Genomic DNA, 24,557 nt, shown 5'->3' with positions numbered 1-24,557 from the left:
ATGGCATACATCAACTGTGCAAAAGTATTCTAAAGAAAAATATCTCAAAGACATTATAGAAATCTATGTATAGGCAAAACATGTCCATCCTGATTTTAATTCTTAGTAGCTGTACTACAATTTATCCAATGAGAGACTCTTTCCCACACTTTGCTTTCGCCTCAGCCAATGCGGGCGACTCAGTGAACAGGGTCGCTGGGTGAATTGGTAGCTGTCACATGACAGGGAAACAATTTCAGGGTTAGCTAGCGACCAGTGTTTCCTGATATACAGACTTGATAATCATGGTAAGTGAACGCGATCAAATACATCATATACTTGTGATTGTCTTCCATTCAGTGTTGCTTTGAATGTGGCTCATATTCAGCGACTGTATTTTTCGCTGTTGTATAGCTGAGACCCGAAAACATAATTTACTTACCAATGATGGGTGGTGCTACTACTAGTACCTACGCTACGGCCTTGCTAGCTAACGATAGCTACTAGCTAGCTACCAACAAATGTGCCCCCATTCCCCGTTTTGGAGGAATCAACCGATTTGTTGTTATCTAACGTCTACTGAGCGAACCCCTTGCCTTAAAAACACCGCTTTTACTTTGTCAAAAGGCCTGAATTTGTAAAGCATTTGTCACTAAAATAGTGTAGCTAAAGCTAACGTTAGCTAGCTATAAGCTGTCAAATTTATCCAACTAGTTATCGCCGCCTTACGCTAGTGGAGATGATGCAGTCAAGAGAGACTACGATACAAAGCTAGCTTGCACATTTACAATGCCATGGGTTGGTTATCAGTGTAGTTAGCGAATACCTGCCAGATGATACACTGCATCTTCGCACTAGTCAGCTACACAGGTCTCTTTGCAAGCTTTCTCAGACAGCTGTCATTCATTGCATCCACAGCCAAAACTAGATATTTAGATAGTTGATCCAGATAATGTTAACTAACCAGTGATCTTAGCAGAATGTATCCATATAGTAGAATATGGATAGTTACAGTTATTGTAGCTAGCTAGGTACTTTCAATAGGCAAGTCAGTCCGAGTCTGCATCTAGCCTGCCTTGATGAGGCATGTGACTTTTTTCAGTTTCCTGCAGTACACTACACAGACTGAGAACCAGCATTTTCATGTCAGCATTCTTTGGTTTGCTGTCCAGTGTCCACTGCTTCTAAGTACATTTATAACCATAAACTAGAACTATATGTGTCTGAATGGTGGTATTTATCTTCGGACGGTGATTGTGAGAGTACTGGCCATTCCTCTGAGCTTCTGTGGGCTGTCTTTCAGCCTACCACACAGCAGTCGCCCCAGGACGAGCAGGAAAAGCTGCTTGATGAAGCTGTGCAGGCTGTCAAGGTCCAGTCATTTCAGATGAAGCGTTGCCTGGTAAGATCATCATATTTACCCTCTGTGTCCTGCCCTGACTCCATAATTTGTGAAGTAGACCTTCTCTTACCCACAGTTAAAAGAATCATTTCCCCGATACACAATTCACCCCACCAAGGCATCGTTTTCAAATGTCAGATGTCCAAGATTAAAGACACATTATTGCAGTATGTATACTTTTCTTGTATTTCAATGCTCTTAAGTTATTGTTTGATTAATACTTTTGACCTGTACCTATGTCTTAAGGACAAGAACAAGCTGATGGATGCATTGAAACATGCGTCCAACATGCTGGGTGAACTGAGGACATCCATGTTATCCCCAAAGAGCTACTATGAACTCTGTATCCTTTACCTGAGGCGACCAATTGATCTCCCATCTTGACACTAAACATACATATTGATCTCGCATGAGAAGATATACCAAACGGGGTAGTTTTACTGTAGCCTCTTAGTACACCATGTTTTGAAGCTAATATACAGTATCAAAGACAGGAATAGATGTGAGGGGGGTGCTACCTAAAATGTTGCAAGGGTATGAAGGGGAGGCTATGTTGCATATCACATGTTAAAGAAACAATTCTGGTGACTTTTGATGGGAGAATAATGTAGTGGTTAGTGTGAGTGAAAAGCATGAAATGATCAGATCTCAGGTTTATGACACAAGGCCTATAAACAGCTCTGATAAGTGTTGCATATATTTGTCAGTATGTCAATTCCAACTCATCCAATCATGCACTACAATCTACAGTAGCAGGTGACTGCAGTATGTCACTGCGCACCACCACACAAAGTGATGCGAGAACACCACGCATTTTGGCTATTTGTCTCTATTCCGCACCCCACAGTGCGTTAACAAAGCAAAGAGCGTTTAACACTTGAACACTAATATTAATACTTACTCATTCCCACTCTGCTCAAATGCTTCGGGGAAGGGTCATACTGTCGTTAGTCTATTTCACAAGAAGTAATAATACAATGAGTAAAGTCATGCAGTATGTGGCTGCTATGAAAGTGAACTGTGTGTGCAGGTGATTCGAGCTGGCTGAATGGAATATGAATGACAGTCATCCAATATGCTGTAATAGAAATAATGTCATGCTCATAAAAAAAACAATCGTCCTCCCTAATCTTGAACAGCACCAGCCGTCAATAACTGTCCTCCATAATATTCATATTCCATACACCCATTCAAAAGTCACCAGAATTGCTTGATTAACATGTGATATGCAACACAGCCCCCCCTTCACCCCCTCACAACATTTTAGGCAGCACCCCCTCACTGTAGCCCCCTCACATAAATTAGTCAGATATCCAGTACAGGCAAAATTGAAGATAAAGTACTACTGTATACAAGCTAGACCAACCTTTTTAGCCTATTGAGGCTATGACAAAGAGAATAGTTTGCCTTCAGATAGATTGAGTTTCAATCAAGTTTATTATAGCAGCTCATGAATTCCAGAGATGAAGAGTGGAAATGGTTTAAATATCAGGTTATTTTAAATAGGACCAAGCAATGGGACCAACTCCTCTACTCTCACCGTCATCATGCATTCTCTTAGCGCAGAGAAACAGGGGAAAATGTTTTAGCGCAGTTTCACATGAGTAAGTGTGAGTCGGCTTTAATAATGTAACAGAATGAAGTTAGGAATTGTCATGGTAGACAGCAGTAAGAATGTTGGGTTTCAGTAGAAAAGTAGTCTACAGTTGTTATTAAAACCGTCATAATAGGGCGCGAATGTCCACATTTTCAGCAAGGGCAGCCTTCTCACATTCATACATGTAGTAATAATAATAATAATGATGCATTTGTTTTGTAAAAAAATTAATACAAATGTGATTTACACAAATCATAAATATAGTTCTACAGGGTCCATCCAACTGTAGCCATGTATTTTCTCCGAAATATGTAGAGTGGAAAGGATGCATGCAGGGACCGTGGTGCAATGCATAAAGCCTCCCACTGTACAGTACATCAGCCGTTTGACTGAGTAGTGAGATTTGTTGACACAGGTCTGTTTGCTACAGTTGTCATAGAGAATAATAATAATATATGCCATTTAGCTGCCGCTTTTATCCAAAGCGACTTACATTGCAGTGAGTGCATACATTTCAGTATATATGGTCCCAGCAGGAATCAAACCCACAACCTAAGCGTTGTTAGTGCCATGCCCTAACTGAGCCACAGAGGACCACTATCACCAGTAGGCTAAATCTCGATTTCCGTTAAAACATGGAACAAATACAATTATGTAATGTCATCTTGTTTTGTCCACACATTTTTTATCATAATGCCATCGTCTGCCATCGTCATGCTGCAGTTGCAAGCTGACGTAGATGTTTGCAATCACTTGCTTGATCGTGACTGTGTGAACGAGTCCTCTCTCCCTCCCTCTAATAAGTACAACTTTCCAAAAAGTATTTTACACACATCACGTGTCCGCTATGCACGAATCAGAAAAAAATATTTGTCAGCAGTATTTAAAAACGTGTGAATAAGACCGTAAATAAAGAAATGATCACCACACAAACCAGTCAGTGATTTTTTTATTTATACAAACCCATTGTCTGGTGTCATTGACAGTTGAGCTAGCAGTGCTTAACTCTCAGTACAGACATGGCCATCTCTGATGAGCTCCACTACCTGGAGGTGTACCTGACGGATGAGTTCGCCAAGGGCAGGAAGGTGGCTGACCTGTACGAGCTTGTCCAATATGCCGGGAACATCATCCCAAGACTGTGAGCACTATCTAAAGCCTTCTGATCAATGTGCTAGATTTTGTGTTAAGAATCAATTTGTTGTTATTACTAGAGGTCTATTTCCAAGCCTTGATAAGTCTTTATATGGCTTACATAGATGCTTCGCTCAAATCTTCTAATTAACGGCGGTGAAGAGTTTTTTTTGTTGTTGACATATGTAGGCTTTATGAAAGAAAATAAATATTTTGTTTTATCTTCAGTTACCTGCTGATCACCGTGGGGGTGGTGTATGTGCGATCCTTCCCTCAGTCGCGTAAGGACATCCTGAAGGATCTGGTGGAGATGTGCCGCGGGGTGCAGCACCCACTGCGAGGCCTGTTCCTCAGAAACTACCTTCTGCAGTGCACCCGGAACATTCTGCCTGATGACGGGGAGCAGGCAGAGTAAGTCCGCTTATCCAAACTGGTGAAAATGACCTGTCAAAAATGCAGCCAAACCAGTGTTTTTCAATGTGAGCTGATGCATTAGGTGAATGCATAGGTGAACACAATGGGTGGTGCTAAATTACATGTTGCGTTATCTGACAGAACAGTCACAAAACTCGCAATTGTTGGTGAAACTGTCTCACAAGATTGAGTACTCTGATAGAAAAAGATTGGACATTAGTGTGGTAACCGAACTATAGGTCTAAGTTGTGACAGCTGATTTGAATGAATCTCATCTGTAACCACTTAATGCACTGTAACTCTTAGTCCACCCTGTCTTCCCAGACCCGGGGAGGAGATGACGGGAGAAATCAACGACTCCATTGACTTTGTCCTGCTGAACTTTGCTGAGATGAACAAGCTGTGGGTGCGCATGCAGCACCAGGGTCACAGCCGAGACCGTGAAAAGAGGGAGAAGGAGAGGCAGGAGCTGCGCATCCTGGTGGGGACCAACTTGGTTCGACTGAGTCAGCTGGAGGGGGTCAACGTGGAAAAGTACAAACAGGTGCGTGTTTACTTGAGTGTGTCTGTGCTTTTTTATGCAAGCATTTGGGTCAAGCATTTGAGTCTGATTAAAATGGCACTCTATTCTTGTATACTAATATTAATGTTTTAGTTAGGACTGATAGGAATCACAGGGTCATTGATATTGATGGGTTTGCTTTTGGGCCGCTTGTCAGATATGGGCTTGCAAATGCATCTATACTTGAATCACTAAAGAGAATCATGTCATGGAAAGCAGAATGGAACACAGCATGGACTGTACTGTGATTGAGTAGCAACAGACTACTACAACCACATTGCATTAAGGAGCGCTACAGGAGATCTTTTCTGCCTGCCGCAATAAAACTGTACAACTCCTCCTCCAGCTGGCTCGATTGAGGTGATGAGAGTCAGGCTGGGGGATGTTAAATCATACTGGACTGTTCTTACTGTATATAATGTTTCAGATGTCTGTTTGATTCTATTATTCTATTGTCACTTTATTTTGTTGTTGTTGTTTGTGATGTGAGCTGCTGTAATGCCTTAATTTCCCCTCTGGGATCAATAAATTATCTATCTATCTATCTATCTATCTATCTATCTATCTATCTAGACAGCACCTGTAGCATCAGATAAACCCAGGGCTAACCTTTGTTTGTTGTTTTTATAGCTGAGTGTGTGTAAACAGCCCCTGTATGTAAATGAGGCAAGTCGTGGCCAGGGAGACCATGTGGAGAGTGTCATCCATGCCAAGCTCTCAGAAGTGTCCTTAAACCTGAGCTCTTCATTTGATGCGTTGTATTTATGCAGTTTTTTCTACTTCACAGTATAAATTATGTCTTGCAATGATACAGCATCAGACAGAATAGATAATGGCTTAATTTGAAAATGATTGTAAAAGAGGGGCTCTCCAGATTCTACTGATATTCTTTTTCATAAACAACCTGATTTACTTGCATTTCATTTTGAACCCATTCCTTAAAGGAAGGGATGAATAATAAACAAATACTTTTTCTCACTTTTTCTTCTGCCAGATCTGTTTTAATCCATGTGCAAAAACATTTTCATATGCTTAATAAGTCTAACCTGACCGGTAGTGGAATATTTCATCACCATACTTTTCATTGGCACCCCCATGTCATTTAAAGCAGATTCAAGTAAGTAAATCTAAGGAGAGTCAAGTACATATGCATGCCTTCTATATCCACTTTGTGTTTGTTTCCTCAGATTGTGCTGTCCGGTGTGCTAGAGCAGGTGGTCAACTGCAGAGATTCCCTGGCTCAGGAATATCTCATGGAGTGCATCATCCAGGTAGTAGAAGTAGAAAATGCACATTCACTTACTGTGACTGATTCTACAGGTAGAGACGATGGCATAGACATCTTTCTTGTGCTGAGTCACTCACTGGTCATGACCCAGTTATTCTAGATGGCATCCTTTCCTTGTTTCCCTCCCTCTACAACCACTTACATTAGCTGAAAGCTTTTAACAGGTTCAGGGTCCTCATTTATAAATGCTGCGTAAGCACAAATCTGCGTAAAACATGGATACAATCATTTCAAAGCAAAATGAGGTTTATTAAGATGAACGGTTGCTCGAGATTGGTGTCCTTAAATCTATGCACAATGACCACACATACGCACAGTGTCAAGTGGTAGAATGACAGAATTGCTTGTCATATGCTAACAAGAAGCAAGTGAAGTAACAAAATGTATAATTGCTCATAAATAAATAAATTCTATAACAAAGGAACTGTTAAGGAGAAAAGTATATGATAATCATTAATTTGATACATTATTGTGTATGCATTTTGATACCATACCTCCATTATTGCATGTTTGTGTGATATTAAAACGGAGAAAATGTTCCTGTAATGGCTTTTAATTCAAAGTGAATTAGAAAACACTGATGTGGAAATGTTTAATCCACATATTGTCGCTTCTCACCTTAAATTGAGAATTTACTGTCTAGCATGTCATAATTATCACCTCTAGCATGTCATTTTACCTAGATATGTAAAAAAAAAAAAAGTAAGCCATTGATCCAGATAAAGTACTATGATTTGTCAAAAGAAATGCACTTATGAAATCAAATGACACGCACCATTGAAAAAAACAGTAAGGAGAGAAATTAGAACAACATTTGACAAATGACTTAGCTGTTGGAAAAACAGGTGGGATTAATTTGTTTTAAAAGAACATTATTACCTTATATGGTCAATTGGAGGCGTTTCCGTTGCACGGGCATAGAGATTTAGAACGTGGTATTCGTGGTGTTCTTTTGCGTATGGATACTAAAAATGTGCGTAAGAAGGTCTCTCATGAAAAGGATATTTTATCTCAATGAGACTAAGCTGGATAAATAATGGTTAAATGAAAACATGTACAAGTTCAACAGTAAAAATCTAGGCCTATCCTAACCCCATTGAGACCAGGCTTTTCTGGTTCAGAAAGCCTGGGGCAATCCTTTGCAGAAAGTCGCCACAAAGGGATGGTAATCCGTTTGAAAGGAATGACGCCTCAAGACCTTAAACCAATCAATTACCTTGCTTGGGCAGAGCTCCAAAAAAACAGAATTCAGTTTTTCCTTCATGCTATCTTCCATTTTCTTCAATGTTGCATGTTCGCATAGGCAACAACTCTCTGCAAAATAGTCCTACCTGGTCGGAGGGTTCTTGAAATGTAAGCACATTCTCCCATCGCGCCACCCAATTCAAGCCAGATTTGCTCATCAAAAATTCCCTAGACTTCCAAAGAAGGTGTGAGAACAACGTGATTTGGAGGTATGGCTATGCGAGACAAGGCCTATTCCAACCTTCCACTCATCAGTTGTTATAAAGGAAAGGAGCTAGGAAAAAGAAGCTGATTATTGAGACGTCACTTGCCTCAGCTGTGGCATACTCTCTTGACCCCCCCCCCCTCTCTCTTTGTTTGTTTGTTTGTTTGTTTCTCTCTCTTTATTCTTCTGAATCCTAGGTTTTCCCTGATGAGTTTCACCTGCAGACACTGAACCCATTCCTCCGCTCCTGTGCTGAGTTGCATCAGCATGTCAATGTCAAAAACATCATCATCGCTCTCATTGACAGGTGCAGTAGTACACCTTAATCACAATAGCCAGATTTGATTCTAGCTGCAGAATAGCATTTGCTGTTGAAACGCACTATAACATAATTTGTTTTCACCCTTTCAGACTGGCGTTGTTTGCTCACAGAGAAGATGGACCTGGAATCCCTGCAGAGATTAAACTCTTTGATATATTCTCTCAACAAGTAGCCACGGTCATACAGGTAAAATATGCACCACAGAGCTTCACAGCTCTCCTGGTATTAGCTAACACACATCCTTGCCTCTCCTTTTTTCTCCTCTCCTCTCTCCTTTATCTCATTGATAAAGAACAACATGTTTGATAGGAAAATGGGATTCCACTTTTTAAAAAGAAAGCAAAGTAACAATGCACCTGTCTTCTTCCCCTCTCCAGTCCCGTCAGGACATGCCCTCGGAGGATGTGGTCTCCCTGCAGGTGTCCCTCATCAACCTGGCCATGAAGTGTTATCCTGATCGTGTGGACTACGTGGACAAGGTACTGGAGAGCACAGTGGAGATCTTCAACAAGCTCAACCTGGAACAGTAAGTTCTGTCCTCTGTCCGGTGTTTTTATTTGGTAAGCTTATCTGGTAAGCTGTGGTCCTTCCTCCTTGGTGAACTGCTTTTTTTAAAACAAAGCACTTTAGAACACACTAAATCTGTATCAGTTATATTTTTTAACATGGCTGCCTGGCCTCATTAGCAAAGTGTCTTGTTAAAATGGTACAAAATGCTGCACTGGTCAAATTGATTAAGGCACTTTCAAATGGTCTTTTTGCAAAATAAAAGATAATGGTTAACATAAGTGTTTTTTCATTCATCGTATGATGGCTGGAAATTATTGGACTTTCAGTTTTTCATAATTACCTGAGCTTGGTAATAAAGGAAACGCTTGCTGTACACAAATAAATATTTGCTATAATTCTGAAGGTCCCTTGTGCTCTTTATCGTTTTCCGACCTATTGCTAAGTTAATATGTACAATAAATTACAGAAATTGAATTAGCTATGGGGACATCTACTCTTTTTCTGGACTTAATTTTCACGTGTTTTCTTTGTCTATTTCCTTCCTAAGCATTGCAACCAGTAGTGCCGTCTCGAAAGAGTTGACCAGACTCTTGAAGATCCCGGTGGACACCTACAACAATATCCTGACTGTCCTGCAGCTCAAGCATTTCCCCCCTCTCTTCGAGTACTTTGATTACGAGTCACGCAAAAGCATGAGCTGTTACGTGCTAAGCAACACTCTGGAGTACAATACCACCATCATAGCCCAGGAGCAGGTCAGAACCAACACACACACACATTTATCATCCATTTTACATTTGAACTTCTTATTCCTCTGTTACTAACGATCACACAACATCTTGGTGTTTTCCACACACTATATATAGTATATTATTATTTATATATACACACTATATATAGTATATATTATTTTCATATACACTTGGGACTGTCGGTGTGATGGTGTGCCCTAACCCGTGGCATTCAGTTATCAGGAGCAATTAATAAATAATGTTATTGCCTTCGCTCTACCTGTCTGTTTAGTTTAGCTTCAGTGCAAATGCTCTATTTTCTTCCCTCCACAACTCTCCCCTCAAAGTTATTGACTGTGTTCAAAAATCTTTTCCAGCTTTTCAATTTTGAAAAGGTGAACCATGACTCAATAGAGCTTGTGGCATTTTCCAACAGAGCCTTTGCCAGGGGAGGGCCATGGACATTTGTCTAGTAATGCTATTACAGCAATGGCCTTTTAAATGTCTGCCACCCCAAGGCACTCTCTAAAGGCCTTTCTCCAAAACACACACTTATTGAGCTATAACCTGCAATGCAGGCAATTCCAGTATGTCAAATTACAATACATTCAGAGCGTAAGAAAAGCCATGCAGTATAATTACTTTAGTCTCTCTCTAATATACTCTTGGAAAATTGTCAGCTCAAGACAAATGATTGGAGATACATTTGATCATAGATACAGATTTTGAACTGTCATGTATTGGCATCCATGAATTTAATGCTATTTTTCCGCATCAGCTCTTGCAACATAATTTTGATCTTGCTACTCATTATTACTGATTAACTAGCTATATCACTATTGAAGCAGCTCTCGCACTCCCCCTCTCCCCCACCCATCTCTTCCTCCCCAGGTGGATGCTATCCTTAGCCTGGTGTCGACTCTGATCCAGGATCAGCCAGACCAACCGGCTGAAGATCCAGACCCAGAGGACTTTGCTGAGGAGCAGAGCCTCGTAGGGCGTTTCATCCACCTGCTCCATTCCGACGACCCGGACCAACAGTATTTGGTACGCATGCACCCTTTCCTATACAGATCAGTTTTATTATCAACATTTTCTTAAAATAAACAAATACAGTAATTTAATGTATTCTTACCTGTGAGATTCAGCCATTGTTGGAGGACAATATGAACTTGACAAATGGAATGAAATTAGCTTCTTTATTCTTAATACAAATGGACAGGGTCAGGGTTTATTCTTACCTATGCATTCATAGTATTCCCCTGGTCAATTAAGCTGATACAACTGGCGAATCAATGTACAGTAAACACCAGACCATTGTAAATGTGTTCATGTTGTTGAAGTGTTTCATGGATTAATATAGGTCTGCCCTTAATTTCTCTCAGATCCTGAACACAGCCAGGAAGCACTTTGGTGCAGGAGGGAACCAGAGGATCCGCTACACTCTACCACCACTGGTGTTTGCTGCCTACCAGCTGGCCTTCCGCTACAAAGAAAACTCCTCCTCAGTATGTTCCACTTTGTCCTCACTCAGTACTGTAGAAAGTCAACTGAAATGTGAACACTCACTTGCCTCCCCTCAAATAGGTAGTTTGGTAGTTAAATAGTGGGGACAAGATATTTTTTTGTCTGTAGTTCTGACTCCGAACTCTCTCTACCCCAGAGTCTGTCAAACATAGCTTGTTCAATGGGTGGGTTGTCAGAAATGGGTGGGTTAGGGTTAGGCTGTTAATGTTGAAAATAAAATTACTGACAGGTCATAACACTAATCAAGTGGGTGCATATCCTGTATTGGAATTAACTTCAAACAAAGAAGCTGTAAATCCTTCATCAATGCTACCCCATGAAGCCGGCTTCATCAAGCCCATTAGAATTTGGTCCACAGTGTTTTGAATTGAATGTTCCTGGTGTCATTTCTGTGCCTCTAACAATATTCACACATCTATTCCTCTTGTTTGTGTTGATGAAAACCTCCCACAGGATGACAAATGGGAGAAGAAGTGCCAGAAGATCTTCTCATTCGCCCACCAGACCATCAGTGCTCTGATCAAGGCAGAGCTGGCTGAACTGCCTCTCAGACTCTTTCTCCAGGGGGCACTGGCGGCTGGGGAGATCGGCTTTGAGAACCACGAGACTGTGGCTTATGAGTTCATGTCACAGGTAAAGGATTTTGAAGGGGTTGATGATGGGGTAAACATTTTAGATATGTCACTGCTCCTCTTTGCTTCAGGTTGACCTATGCCCTTTGTTGGCAACAGACTTGAGTCAAAATGTAATTGGATAGCAACTATTGGATAGCATTTCGTTCCAGCTGGCAGCATGGATCCACTGATATCCTGTGATAACAGATAACATGATAACATGTGACTCCTCTACCCCCCACCCCTAGGCCTTCTCCCTGTACGAGGATGAGATCAGTGACTCCAAGGCCCAGCTAGCGGCCATCACGCTGATCATTGGCACGTTCGAGAGGACCCGCTGCTTCAGCGAGGAGAACCACGAGCCCCTGAGGACGCAGTGCGCGCTCGCTGCCTCCAAGCTGCTCAAGAAGCCTGACCAATGTCGTGCAGTCAGCATCTGCGCACATCTCTTCTGGTCCGGACGCAACACAGACAAGAACGGAGACGAGGTGTGTCCATGTGTGCGTCTTCCGTGCATGCTTTCTTTAGGCATTAACAGGAGTGTGGGTGGGTGGGTGGTGGTGAAATTGTATACCTCAACAAACTCTGAGTTTCTCAGTTCAACAGTGGTGGCCACTTTCATAAATGTGTACATTGTTCTGTCCCCAGATCCGTGATGGCAAGAGGGTGATGGAGTGCTTAAAGAAGGCTCTGAAGATCGCCAACCAGTGCATGGACCCCTCATTGCAAGTGCAACTCTTCATCGAGATCCTCAACCGATATGTCTGTTTTTACGAACGAGAGAATGACGCGGTACGAGTCCTCAGCCCTTCTGCCTTTGTTTCTTTGATTTTCTCCCATCTTCCTTTCTTTTCCTCCCTCTCACTCTTAATATTCATTCTGTACCAGTTGCGCATTATAAAACAATCCGCTTTTTCCCCTCAACAAAGTCATTGGGTGTGTACAGATACATGGTGTTGTCAAAAGTAAAAGCCACCAAACCCGACCCCACCCCCTATACTCTGGGGTTCATATTGGAATTGAGTTTGAACTTGCCAGAAAGGCAGGGGAAGGCATGGTTATTTCCAGCACAGCAGGGAAGGATAGAGAGAAAGCGAACTGGTCATACACACACATTTGCACACACACATTCGCACACACACACACACACACTCACACACACACACTCACACTCTCTCTCTCGGACCCCATCCTTCTTTAATTATGTAATTTCATTTAATACGGGCGCTCATTCTCAACTCAGGGGAAAATTCTGTGGGGATGCGTTGCTTTTTAGTCAACAACTATCCTTCCTCCTCCCCTTCCTAGGTAACAGTGCAGGTCCTGAACCAACTGATCCAGAAGATCCGGGAAGACTTGCCCAACCTGGAGGCCAGTGAGGAGACGGAGCAGATCAACAAACACTTCCACAACACACTGGAGCACCTGCGTCTGCAAAGAGAGTCGCCAGAGGCTGAGGGCCCCGCGTATGAGGGGCTGGTGCTGTAGGGAGGGGGTGGGGGTCGGGGTGGGGGGGGGTGATGGGGTCGCTACATTTATAAATGCCTATATATATTATATTTACACCCACACACACATACAGATATACACACGTACACTCACACCAGGGTATTCCATCCAGTAAAAAGAAAAAAAATTAAAAAAGCCAACCTCACTGAAATCGACAACACCTCCCTTTCAATCTGCCCTTCCTCTCTTTCTTTCTCTCCCTCTCCCCTTTTATTCTCCATCACCCCTTTCCCTAACCTACCCCCCCCCAGGTGTTGCATTTGAGGTGTTGCTCCTGAGAATACATGGTGTGTGTAGGCTGCAGTTACTTCCTTCATATTTGACCAGTTATGTCGTCAGAGTCGTCATCCTCAGAAGGCAGAGATTAGCTGGCCAAAGCTCATGTTTTAAATTGTACCCCCCCCCCACTACCCACACTCCCTCTGTGCGTCCTCCTCGTGGTTCTCATGCAGAAGAGTGGAAGAATGCCTGCTTTGATATGAGCTGTATGTGGCGTCGTCTTACTGAGGGATGTGTATCCCAACGACCCTACGCTGTGACCTTCCAACCCCCATCCTCCTCCACAGACTCACACCCGGGCAGCCACTTTAGATTTTTTTTTTCTTTTCTCTCTCTTTCTCTCTACGACTGCTTCTCTCGTTTATTTTTTTTATTTTTTATTATTATTTCTGGTGACAGCTGTTTCTCCCGTGGCTGACACCAATTGTAGAGAGTTAAAGCGGAGTAAGTCGGTGCATGCTTTTTACATAGACCTGGGTAGGAGGAGCTGATGTGTACGATATACCCCCCCCCCTCTTGTCACTGGAGCTACGTCACAGTGGCAGCTAACCCTTCATTTCTTAGATGTCCACATTGATTATTAAAAGACCTCTGTTTTGGGGGCGGGTTCTGTTCATTTCATTCTCTTCTGGATTTTGATAGAACCCTATGTATTGTATGTATAACCTACTTGTAAATCAGCAAAACAGAATAAATATCATCAATATCATGTCATTTGCACAAATAAACAAATTGATATTAACCCTTACATGTCTGTTGCTTAATTACTACATTTTTCCAGGTTGCTGATGATTATTTTTAGTGATCATATGTAGATGACCCCATTGATGTCTGTGAGGTGAGCTTTGATGATTGGAAAGGTGTAAAAGGAAAAAAAAAAATAATACAATGGGGAAATCTCTACCCAGTCAACGAGTGGGCAAAATTTAGATACCTCTCAGATCTACAAGAGTCCCTAGGGGTCAACTTTGTGTACTATTTGGTATCACTGAAATAGCTCATACAGGTGAATAAGTTACAACCTTTCGTCTTCCTCCAAGGGCAATCAAATTGTCAGTAATGATTTTTTATTTTATGGATGACTTGGTGGAGAGAAGCTTTTATGAGATACAGAGAATGTATACGGTAATAAGCAGGACTCTTTTTCAAGGTACAGATTACTTCAGTGTTGTATTCCACTATTAATATTCTCTTGCATGTCCTACTGAGGTTTGGCTGAAATAGCATTTGAATGGATTGTGTGTTTGTTTGGGCTTTGTGGTGGGCTTGGAAAAGCAACTAATTTTTTGGGGGATTGTAAAATTATGATTTTATTTCAACTGACACATCTGACTTGTCACAAATCATATTATTATTGTTCTTCCTCATACTTGTTATTAGTGGGCTTGCTTCAGCAAGTCTATGCTATCGGATAGAACTTAAATTCCATTTACTAATTTCAAAGCTGATCTATCCCTAAAAAAAACATATATAAATATAAAAACATATCTATATATCTAACCTTCTCTCATTTATTTGCCTATATACTAGCCTCTGACTGTCTTTTATCCATTAGTCCACCCTATTACACCACAGTATCTCATTTTCTTTCTAATACCCAGCATATCTATTTATCTATCGTCCAAACCATCTTTACATTTTTTCCTCAACCAAAATAAGACCTTGCAAATCCACAATGTTCCTTCTGAAACGTATTATTATTATTATTATTATTATAACTATTCCACCTGCTACTTGTCTTACAACATTACTGGTACTGCTCTAAACTTGTTCACCTCCTCCTAGTCACTAAATCTTCACCAACAACTGCAAGTCCAACACATCCACTGTCACCCAAGGAGTGCCTCAAGGTTCCGTGCTTGGTCCTCTTCTCTTCATCCTGTGTGTGCTCCCTCTCAGACAGATTATCCGTTGCCATAGTCTCCAGTTCCATTATTATGCCGACGACACTCAGCTGTAGCTCACCACCAAAACTATCACTCCAACCATTCACTCCACCCTTGCTAACAGCACACCCCTACCCGTAGTCTCCGGTCAGCTGATACCAACCTACTTGTCCCCATCACCAGGACTAAACACCGGACCTGGGGGGACCGGGCTTTCTCCACTGCAGCTCCCTCTTTGGAACACTCTCCCAAACCAAATTTAAAAATCCAGTACGCTCTCCTCCTTCAAACGATCCCTCCTACAGGAAGTACTGACAAGGTTTTCCAGTGCACTCACCTCTCACTTCTGCTACAATTCAGTTTGTTGGTCTTCTAACTTGAGTTGCTTGTATTCAACTTTTTGAAACTATTTATACTTTTTAAAATATTCAGCTTTTTGTAACTCAAAAATTTAAAAACAGAATGGTTTTTTTCTGAAATCCCCATTGTGGGGTTCTTCTGAAAGCCCCATTGTTATAGCAACCACCATGGTACTCTTGAATAAAAACAGCAGCAGACTGCAGAACACAATCTTAGAATGATTACACAACAATGCAATCTCTTGGCAACCAGTTCTACGCCGATAAAACCACCTTAACCTTCCTCCACTGCCAATATTTAGAATACTTTTAGCCAGCTGGGCAATACTTTGCAAGTCCATGAACTTTCTTCTGGAACTAGTTTTACAAACCAAATCAAATGTAGTGACTCATGCCAGTGTGGCTACTCACTGACTGGTGTCTTCTGTTGCTGGGTAACTGTTCCAAGGTTTATCACCTCTTTTCAGCGATGTTCAAACTGTGAAGGCCGAATCCGCTATGTGCAGGTTGTAGTCTGATGCTTTCTCCTGTTCTTTATCTTTTTCTTATGGATATGCTTTTACAATAAATACTTTATTTGCGCCAACATTTTGGTAAGTGCCCTATTGGTTGGAGGAGCCATGTCCAGTCAAGTACTTAAAGAGCACATATCTTAAAGAGCACATATACCACATTATTTTCCAGACATATTCCAAGAAAGGCATTTATTAATAATTTTTTCAGACAAAGAACCCATTACATTTCTTGTGAGATTATTGTAGTACTGTAATATCTGGAAACAAGAATAAGCAACAACACAAAAGACATGCCACATCTGTTACCAGTTCAGTTTTCTCAGACACTCAAACTCGACTGTATTCTAACACTGACAAGAGACAGGATAAGTGTTGACCAGGTTTTTAATCCAACTCAGTAGTCTGATCCTCTCCTTAGAGTTTAAAGTGTTGCCTCTAGCATGAATTTCCTGTTGAAATGACCACCTGCAGCAGAATCTGGTGCTAAGCATTAGCCTAATATGGTTTTCACACTAATGGGATATTTGATATATATTTTCCCAGTATAGCTTGGCTGTCTAAAAATGAGCTGAACTGGGGCCAGCTAAGCTATGTGAATAGAAAGTATAGGCTATAGGCTATTTATTTGTTTTCCTTTATGTATTCATGGAAATCCCTTTGAGACCAAAGTTTCTTTTTCAAGGGTGCCCTGATTACACAATATATACCCATCACTATTATTAACAGATTTTAAAAGGACACAATTTAAACAGGCAATACAATCAATTATAACAACAGCATTTCTCCACTAAGGAATCCTTAATCAGGTTCCTAAAATGGCCCAATGATACTAAAGCAGCATTCCATGCCCGAGGAGCACAATGACTAAAGGCAGTTTTACCCAGCTCAGAGGAGACATGTGGGACCTCGAGGACTAACCTATCTTGAGATTGTGTCTGATAAGTGCTAGGTCTCCAGGTGATAAGGGATGTAAGATAGTATGGGAGTTTATGGAGAATTCCTTTATATACATACAAGAGCCAGTGTTGGGTCCTTCTAATGGTTAGGGACGGCCACCTCACTGCCTAATATAAAAGACAGTGATGAGTACGAAACATATCACCTGTAATAAAACTAAGTGCTGAATGATAGACTGAATCTAATTGTTTCAATGTGGAGGAGGTTGTATGCATACAGATTATGTCCCCATAGTCGAGGACCGATAGGAACGTTGATTGTACAATTTTCTTTCTACTGTCAAGTGAAAAGCATGACCTGTTCCGATAGAAGAAGCCTAAGTTAACTCTCAGCTTTTTTTTAATTAATATGTGTTAATGTGCTTTAAACAACAATTTATCATCAATCCAGATACCAAGATATTTGTACTGTATGAGGGGACGCTCTCAATTTGGGAACCATCTGAGGTGCAGGTCATAGAAAAGCGTTTTGAAAAAAACCAGTTTGCCTGCATTTAGTACTAACTTGAGGTCCATTTAGTACAAACTTGAACATTGAATGGCATCAAAAGTGGTCTGTTGGTTAACCAAAGCTCCAACCATAGAAGAGGCTGCAGAGTAAAGTGCAGTGTCATCTGCATAAAAGTGCAGTTTACAGTCCTTAACTAAGGAGCCAATATCATTTATATACAGGGTAAACAGAAAACAGTAACCCTGAACTCTGAGGCACTGCCTTTGTGATTGTGACTGAACATTGTTAGCAACTATACACTGAGTTCTGTTTGTGAGGTAGTTAAGGAACCACTGACAAGCATTCTGATCAAAACCTATTGAAAACAGTCTACTCACTAACAATGAACGATCCACTGTATCAAAAGTTTTTGATAGGTCAATAAACAGGGCAGCGCAATGCTGCTTTTCATCTAGGGCACAAACAATATCATTGATTACAAGGGATGTAGCTGAAATAGTACTGTGTCCTGGCCTAAAGCCTGACTGAAATGTGTTCAAGATACCATTCTGGGACAAGAATGAACAAAGCTGAGTGTTGACCAAGGATTCTAATATTTTAACTACACATGAAAGCTTTTTGAACTATAATTATTTAGGTCGCTGCAGTCCCCACCCTTATGTAGTGGTAGCACATGGGCTGCTTTCCATATCTTGGGGATAGTCCCAGAACTAAGCAAGAGATTAAATATATGAGCTAACTGCTAGCTATAAGAGGCGCTGCAAGCTTCAGCAGACCAGGGTCCAGTAGGTCAGCTCCTGTTGACTTCTTTACATTTATATTTAATAGAGCTTCAAGCACTTCTAAATCTGAGAACTGTTTAAATGAGAATATGGGCTTAATGTCATTGTTAAGCTCAGACTGGCAGACAATTGTGACCTCCTTATTCCCCACAATTGTTTGGGACACCTGATAAACCTAGCTTATCACTGCGGACACAAAGTGTTGATTAAAAGCATAACTAATTTCCCTTTTGTCATTTATGGGCCCAGAATCTGACATGATTTGTTGGGGCAGTGCAGGGGCGGAGCTATGTTTCAGGGATTTAACTGTTTTCCAGAATTTAGCTGGGTTTCCACCACTACTATACAGAGCATCCAGGTAATAAGCAGATTTTGCTTTCCTGGTCAGAACGATGCATCTATTCCTCAATTGTCTGAATGACTGCAGCAGAGTCAGTATGTCTAGCTTTGGCGCAGGCAGTATAGTTCTGACAGTTCATTAGTAAACCATGGATTATGTCTATCCTTTATCCTCAGTTTTTTAACGGGAGCATGTTTGTCTGCAACAAAGGGCAAGGGCTAACTCAGGGTCAGGTATGTGGGTCACATAGTCTAAATCACACAGATGCATATCATGTAAAAAACCTTGGTCATTGAAGTTTCTAAAATTCCTCTTAGTGATAAATCTGGGTTTACATTTAGGTTTTCTAGTATCCCTGACACAGGCAATGGGGCAATGATCACTGATATAATTTGCAAAAACACCACTGGATATGTATTTCTGGAGTCTATTTGTCAATATAATCAGGGTAGATTTCACTGGGGTTTTCAGATTAGGCCACGTAGGTTTGGATATTAACTGTGTACATTTTAGATCACTGCATACATCTTTAAGTTTATCAGAAAAGTGTGTCAACCAATCTAAGTTTAAATCCCCCATAACAAACAATTCTGATACTCTGCAGGAGTACAGCTCTGCCAGTCTATACAGAGCACAGGGGTCAGCAGATCTAAATATATTGTAGTCAACAAGTGTTATTTTGTCCTTAGCCAGGTCTCTGTTAAAATGTCTCTGTTAAAATAAAAACATCCAGGTTTCGCCTGGATCCAAATGTTAATGAAGTCCATTTTAGAAATCATGTGCCTTATATTTAAGTGCAACACTCAGAGCCCATGTTGTGACTTGAGATCAGATGGAGTCTCTAAGGCTGGTAACTCCCCACTAGCATTTGTTTCTATTGCTAGGCTATCATGCTGTGCTCGCTGAGAAGGACACGATTTGGGTCAGTGCGATGAAGTTTTTTCAAAGCACCTTTGTTGTGCTAAAAGGGATCGTTCACCTAAATTATAAAATCACAGATGTGGTTCCTTACCTTGAAATGAGTATATGGACAAGGAAAAACTTCAATCCATGGTTCTGTTAGTTACAGTGCTCAGGTAAACCAAAGTGTGGATTGAAGTCTGTCCTTGTTTGTAGACTCCTTTCAGGGTAACAAACTAAATATCTGATTTTGTAATTTGGGTGAACTATCCCTTTAATATTTTTGTTCCATGTACTGTGGTTGAATTTTGATCTTGGTGGGACAGAGCAGTTTACTAAAGGCCCTTTTGAAGCTGGTATGGCACAGCGGATAAAGCACAGGGTTGATGGAGGAATTTATCCATAGGAGCCAGAAGGAGATTTCATACAGGTAATGCTGGACGCATTGGGCGTGGCACGCAGCGCGAATGATCATCAGCAGAGTGTAGGGCGCCCAGCACAGACCGAAGATGCACACAATCACCGCCAGTGACTTGGCCACCTTCTTGTCCCGGGAGAGACGGAAACGGCTGGTGGCCACATCAGAGCGGCTGCGCTGCTGGGGACCAAACAAGTGTTCTGCGGGATGGAACCGTGTCTCCCTGGAACGCTGGACCACCATATCACCCATCTGTAGGCCTAAAGGTGGAAGGTCCATCACTGCACTATGCTTACTTCTCACATAGTTGCTGTTGTTACCCGTTGCTGAGACTTTGGCGGTGGGTAACATGAAGAGCCGTGCTATTGCGGCGTGGTCTGGGCTCCTCCGTGTTTCAGCTTCCACCGGTCTGATGTAGAACACCTGCTGCACCTCGCCGGCTTTGAGCTCCTCCATCTCACAGTTCCCAGGCCCTTCAAAAATTAACTGCTCATCTCTCACGAGATTCCGTCTCCTTATGTTGATATAGATACTCATGTTGAAGTACATGACAGTGATGAATGGAGTGAAAAACTCAAAAGTGGAGGCCGTCATCAGAAAATACCAGTTGAAGTAGAACTCGGCGTGACATTGATTGTCAGGCACCTCGCTCCTACCGGTGGCGTACTCCCAGCTGATGATAGCTGGGCCATAAAGTAAGAAAGCAGACAGCCACACGCTCATCATCTTCAGCACAGCGCCCCGAGTCACTCCTTTCTGACACCTGTAGCTCACCTGGCATGAAAAGAGGAGACATTTTGGGTGTCATTGAAACAGCTAGAGGAATTACCCTGAATACCAAATCTAACTAACCCCTACCCTATCTAAGCACTTCTGTGGAAAGTTGTATGCCTACCTACACCTATCAAATTCTCTCAGATCTACACAGGATTGGATAGGTGTGACAATAAGTCCACCTGGTCTATCAGAGGACTAGAACATTGCCACACCTATCCAATCCTCTCAGGTCTACAGAAGTGCCTTGGGGGTGGGATCTAGCTCGGTTGATAAGGCACACCAATGAAGAGTAATACACTGGCTATTGGGGAGACTTTTAGGTAGATGCATAAATAACTAAATCAATGTCTGTGTGAATTTCCTAGAAGGGCTTTCCATATGGGCGAGACAGCCATGGACGGCAGCCTCACCTCACCAAAGTGTGCGTAATTTGCGTAAAAGTTCTGTTACCGCTCTGGTGACGGACAGGAATCGATCGAAGCTGATTAGAACGATGTTGAATACTGATGCGGTGCACAGCGTGTAGTCCACTACCAGCCACAGTTTGCACAGACCTCTTCCGAGTCTCCACTCGCCCGTTAGAACATAGGGAATGTATATCGGAATACAAAAGCCTCCTGCAGAATGAACACAAACATCACATATTACCGGTACCTATAGGCACCCAAGCTGATAGGCTATGACACGCATTTTACTAGACCTAGATTTGGGAAGCTCTTTGCGTATATCAATCATGATACAATACATTCGCACTCACCGACGAGAAAGTCCGCTATGGCCAAATTCAAAAAGAAAAAGTTCCCTTGCGTGCGCAAACTTTTCTCCACCACGAAAGCCAATATTACAAGGGCATTGCCAAGTACAGTGGCGAAGACCAGAAGCGTCATGAGAACTGCCAAAAACACCGAGGTATATGGAGAGAACTGTCCATATTTCGCGCGCGGGTTCCCGGGCATCCCCATCTCATCAAGTGCTGTTGCATTTCCTTGGGGAGCCAAAGAGTAATTGAGCATATCCTCCAATTTCCACTTCGAAGTTACAGACATTGAGGATTGAAAACCCCGAAATAAAGATGGAAATTCGGATTGCATGGTAGCCTATAGTCAGAAATAGCCTAACCATCCAACCCCAACAGCATGAGTACTGAGGGTCGCCAGCAGTCGGAGAGAAGAGGATGCTGATGAGGTAGAGGAGGACGATTCGCAGTTTTTATATCACTCACACGCTAGAGCTGCGTGTTTATTGGTTGTTTTGGAGTACATTCTGAATAGGAGAAAAACCTTTTAATGTGCCTTATATTGTCTGTGTCCATTTGTCTACCTTTTGTAAATATATGGAATTTTAAAATACCTTGAAGTCAAATTTTGAAATCTATGTGTGTGAGAACAATCATGTGTTTAGTTGGATGAGCTAGATGTCATTGCCAGTTAGACTAGCTTTCCTTTTATCAAACAAACCTGGTCCTGTTGCATGAGTACAGAAAGAGCCACTGTTAAGCTGCAAGGAAATTGTATAAAGGTGATTGGGGGTTTCTCCTAATCACATTTGCTTTAAGAAGGTCACATGTGAAACAATGAATGTAGCTCTACTGAATCATCCAACCTAATGAATAGGCATGTCCAGACATAAAGGTTGGGATTGGGCTGTCTCAATGACACTACAGCAAATGACATGCTCATGTCAAGTAAAGGCCTTTGTAGTTCCTCCTCAGTGATGGAAATTAAGAGAAAAACATATTATCAACCATTATATGAATAATGTTCCCATACATTATGGAAGCCAAACTGTAGTAATTCTATCACTAGATATGTATTGTAGGGCATTCAGTATTTCTAAGGCCTTTGCTATGATGTGAATTTGCTGGACCACTGATTGTGCAGCAGGGAAGAATTAGAATAAGGACATATAACTGTGATTGCACCCCACAGAGCTCTATAATACCCCCCCCCCCCCTTGATCAGACATTACTGCACTAGTACTATTGTCACTTTATTATGACTTTTTGTTACTTTTTATTACTTATTATATTGTATATTGATTGTTGCTGACTGCTGTTGTTGATTGTGGAACAAGATCCCAAAGCATTTCACTATGTCAATTACAACTGTATGCGACATATGTGACAAATCATATTTGATTTGATTTGATTTGATTTAATTGATTTGATGTACACAAAGGCCTCTTCACAAGAGTACAACATACTGTAACAACTTCAGTGCTTTGACCACCTGGGCATCTTTTGACCTCTATACAGGGTAAAACAAGCAGAAGTTATGAAAGGTACATTTTGACAGCTGACAGTCAGAGGAACATTTTTGGGCATGCTTACAGGGCGCCAGAGCGGGCACAGTGACAGTCCATCTGTGGACACCCACTCAACATTTGTTCCTCACACACAACAGGGCTCTCAGAGTTCTAATTGGTGTAGTCTGACTTCATAGGAAATCAGGGGTAATATCAGAGAACACAAGCTCTGCTTCTCAGAGAAATAAATTAATTGATCTGCTTTTGTATTTTAACTCAGTCTGCCACACTGCCAATGTGGGAAATGGGGAATTTTATAGTTTACAAAACGTTTTCAATCATGTTTATTTCTCCCCATGTAAAACCAGAAGAAAATCAATGATTGGTGTCATTGATCATTTTTCAATAGGAATTCATATTTGAATCCATAATTTATTCACATATTTCATAGACCTGCTTATGGTTTCTTCAAAGATTAACTTACAACTCAGCACATATTGGTTAGGGTTACATAGAGTATGCAAATCATCTGACATCTTACTCATGCTCTACTTCAATTCTTCATCGGGTGGCTGAGCAGAAGACATTTTATTTATTCATGGGCCTTATCATACAGTCATAGCTTCTTCCTATACCTGTATTTGTTTTAGTTCAAACTAACCAACTACTACAGTTTAGTATTGTTGTTAGCTTGACAATGATATAGTCTTAGTTGGCTGAATCAGAATAGGATGCCCATGCTATAACCAGAGTATTCTCCCTCAGAAAGTAATTGATCAAGGGTTGCTATAACCACAATATGCAGTTTGGATATGTTCATAGGCATGTATATTCACATTTGATGTGGCATCCTTTAGGTTGCTTTTATTTTTGTATGACAACATATTTTGTATATTTTGTATTTATTTTTGTATTGACATTGGGGCTTGAACATAATACTCTTCAACAAACTCAGCTCGAAAAGCTTATGCTGACATCTACTGGAAAATAATATGAACAACTGGCCATTACTGTCTCCTACATCAAAGAAGAGGAGAGGAAGCGATTTGGACTATTGAGATGCACCAAAGGTTTACCAGTAAACCCTTCCTCCTCCTCCACGTTGTGATGGTTACTGAACTGCCATAGGTTTAAACAGTAAAGGCAGCATTGCATTCCTTCACCTACCCACATATCAGATCAGTATTCACATAAATGAAACGGTACAGTAGCATGCTTAGGAAGATCACGTTGGGTTGATCACGTTAAAAACCTGCAATGGTAAGACTGCTACATTGTATCATTCATTGATTCATATCATTCATTGATGTGAATATGAGCAAGACAGTAGTGTTATGGATAATATTGACTTCCTCTTGTGTCTCGAAGACCTACTGTGTTATCATAAACCAAAAATATTATTTGCACTACTTCCATGTGGAAGTTCTACGGAATGAACCTTGCATTTAGCTGGGAACCGCCCCAGACGTAGAAAAACAAGCCAACGTCTCTGCTCATTGGCTGAGGCTTCATGAGCCGGGGAATTTTGAAATTACGCTTTTAGGGAGTGGGACTTGCAATGTTTTAGTGAAATTGTTTGTCATTTCAAAAGCACAGCAAGGCAAAGCTGAG

General features: G+C 41.4%; 2 protein-coding genes across 4 annotated transcripts; one reads left to right on the top strand and one right to left on the bottom strand.

Annotated features, from left to right (window-relative positions):
- The first annotated feature begins 228 nt into the window (after window positions 1-228).
- On the top strand, window positions 229-14,066 carry vps35 (VPS35 retromer complex component). 3 transcript variants are annotated; one of them, XM_083693414.1, is made up of 17 exons: window positions 229-287; window positions 1,298-1,381; window positions 1,628-1,724; window positions 3,996-4,119; window positions 4,341-4,523; window positions 4,851-5,070; window positions 6,276-6,359; window positions 8,024-8,133; window positions 8,238-8,334; window positions 8,526-8,674; window positions 9,206-9,413; window positions 10,281-10,436; window positions 10,775-10,897; window positions 11,370-11,549; window positions 11,779-12,018; window positions 12,179-12,322; window positions 12,839-14,066. In XM_083693414.1, the coding sequence occupies exons 1-17, from the start codon at window positions 285-287 to the stop codon at window positions 13,016-13,018; spliced, it is 2,382 nt and encodes a 793-aa protein (XP_083549540.1). In that variant the 5' UTR covers window positions 229-284; the 3' UTR covers window positions 13,019-14,066. The 3 variants fall into 3 exon arrangements, with proteins under 3 accessions (XP_083549540.1, XP_083549539.1, XP_083549538.1); XM_083693413.1 differs by having other exon boundaries at window positions 1,295-1,381; XM_083693412.1 differs by having other exon boundaries at window positions 232-287; window positions 1,283-1,381.
- Window positions 14,067-19,781: 5,715 nt separating this feature from the next.
- On the bottom strand, window positions 19,782-21,793 carry hrh3 (histamine receptor H3; the record flags this gene model as incomplete). Its single annotated transcript, XM_083665185.1, has 3 exons — window positions 19,782-20,699; window positions 21,153-21,319; window positions 21,460-21,793. The coding sequence occupies 3 exons, from the start codon at window positions 21,791-21,793 to the stop codon at window positions 19,782-19,784; spliced, it is 1,419 nt and encodes a 472-aa protein (XP_083521311.1).
- Window positions 21,794-24,557: the final 2,764 nt, after the last annotated feature.

Source organism: Argentina silus, assembly GCF_951799395.1.
Source record: "Argentina silus genome assembly, chromosome: 2".
NCBI lineage: Eukaryota > Metazoa > Chordata > Actinopteri > Argentiniformes > Argentinidae > Argentina > Argentina silus.
Note: the sequence above shows the minus strand (reverse complement) of the source record. Positions and strands in the feature narration are given on the sequence as shown.

Excerpts from the sequence above, each read along its gene's own strand:
- vps35 (XM_083693412.1), top strand. Across the intron at positions 5,071-6,275 it reads ACGTGGAAAAGTACAAACAG|ATTGTGCTGTCCGGTGTGCT; the intron begins GTGCGTGTTTAC and ends TTGTTTCCTCAG. Across the intron at positions 6,360-8,023 it reads TCATGGAGTGCATCATCCAG|GTTTTCCCTGATGAGTTTCA; the intron begins GTAGTAGAAGTA and ends TCTGAATCCTAG.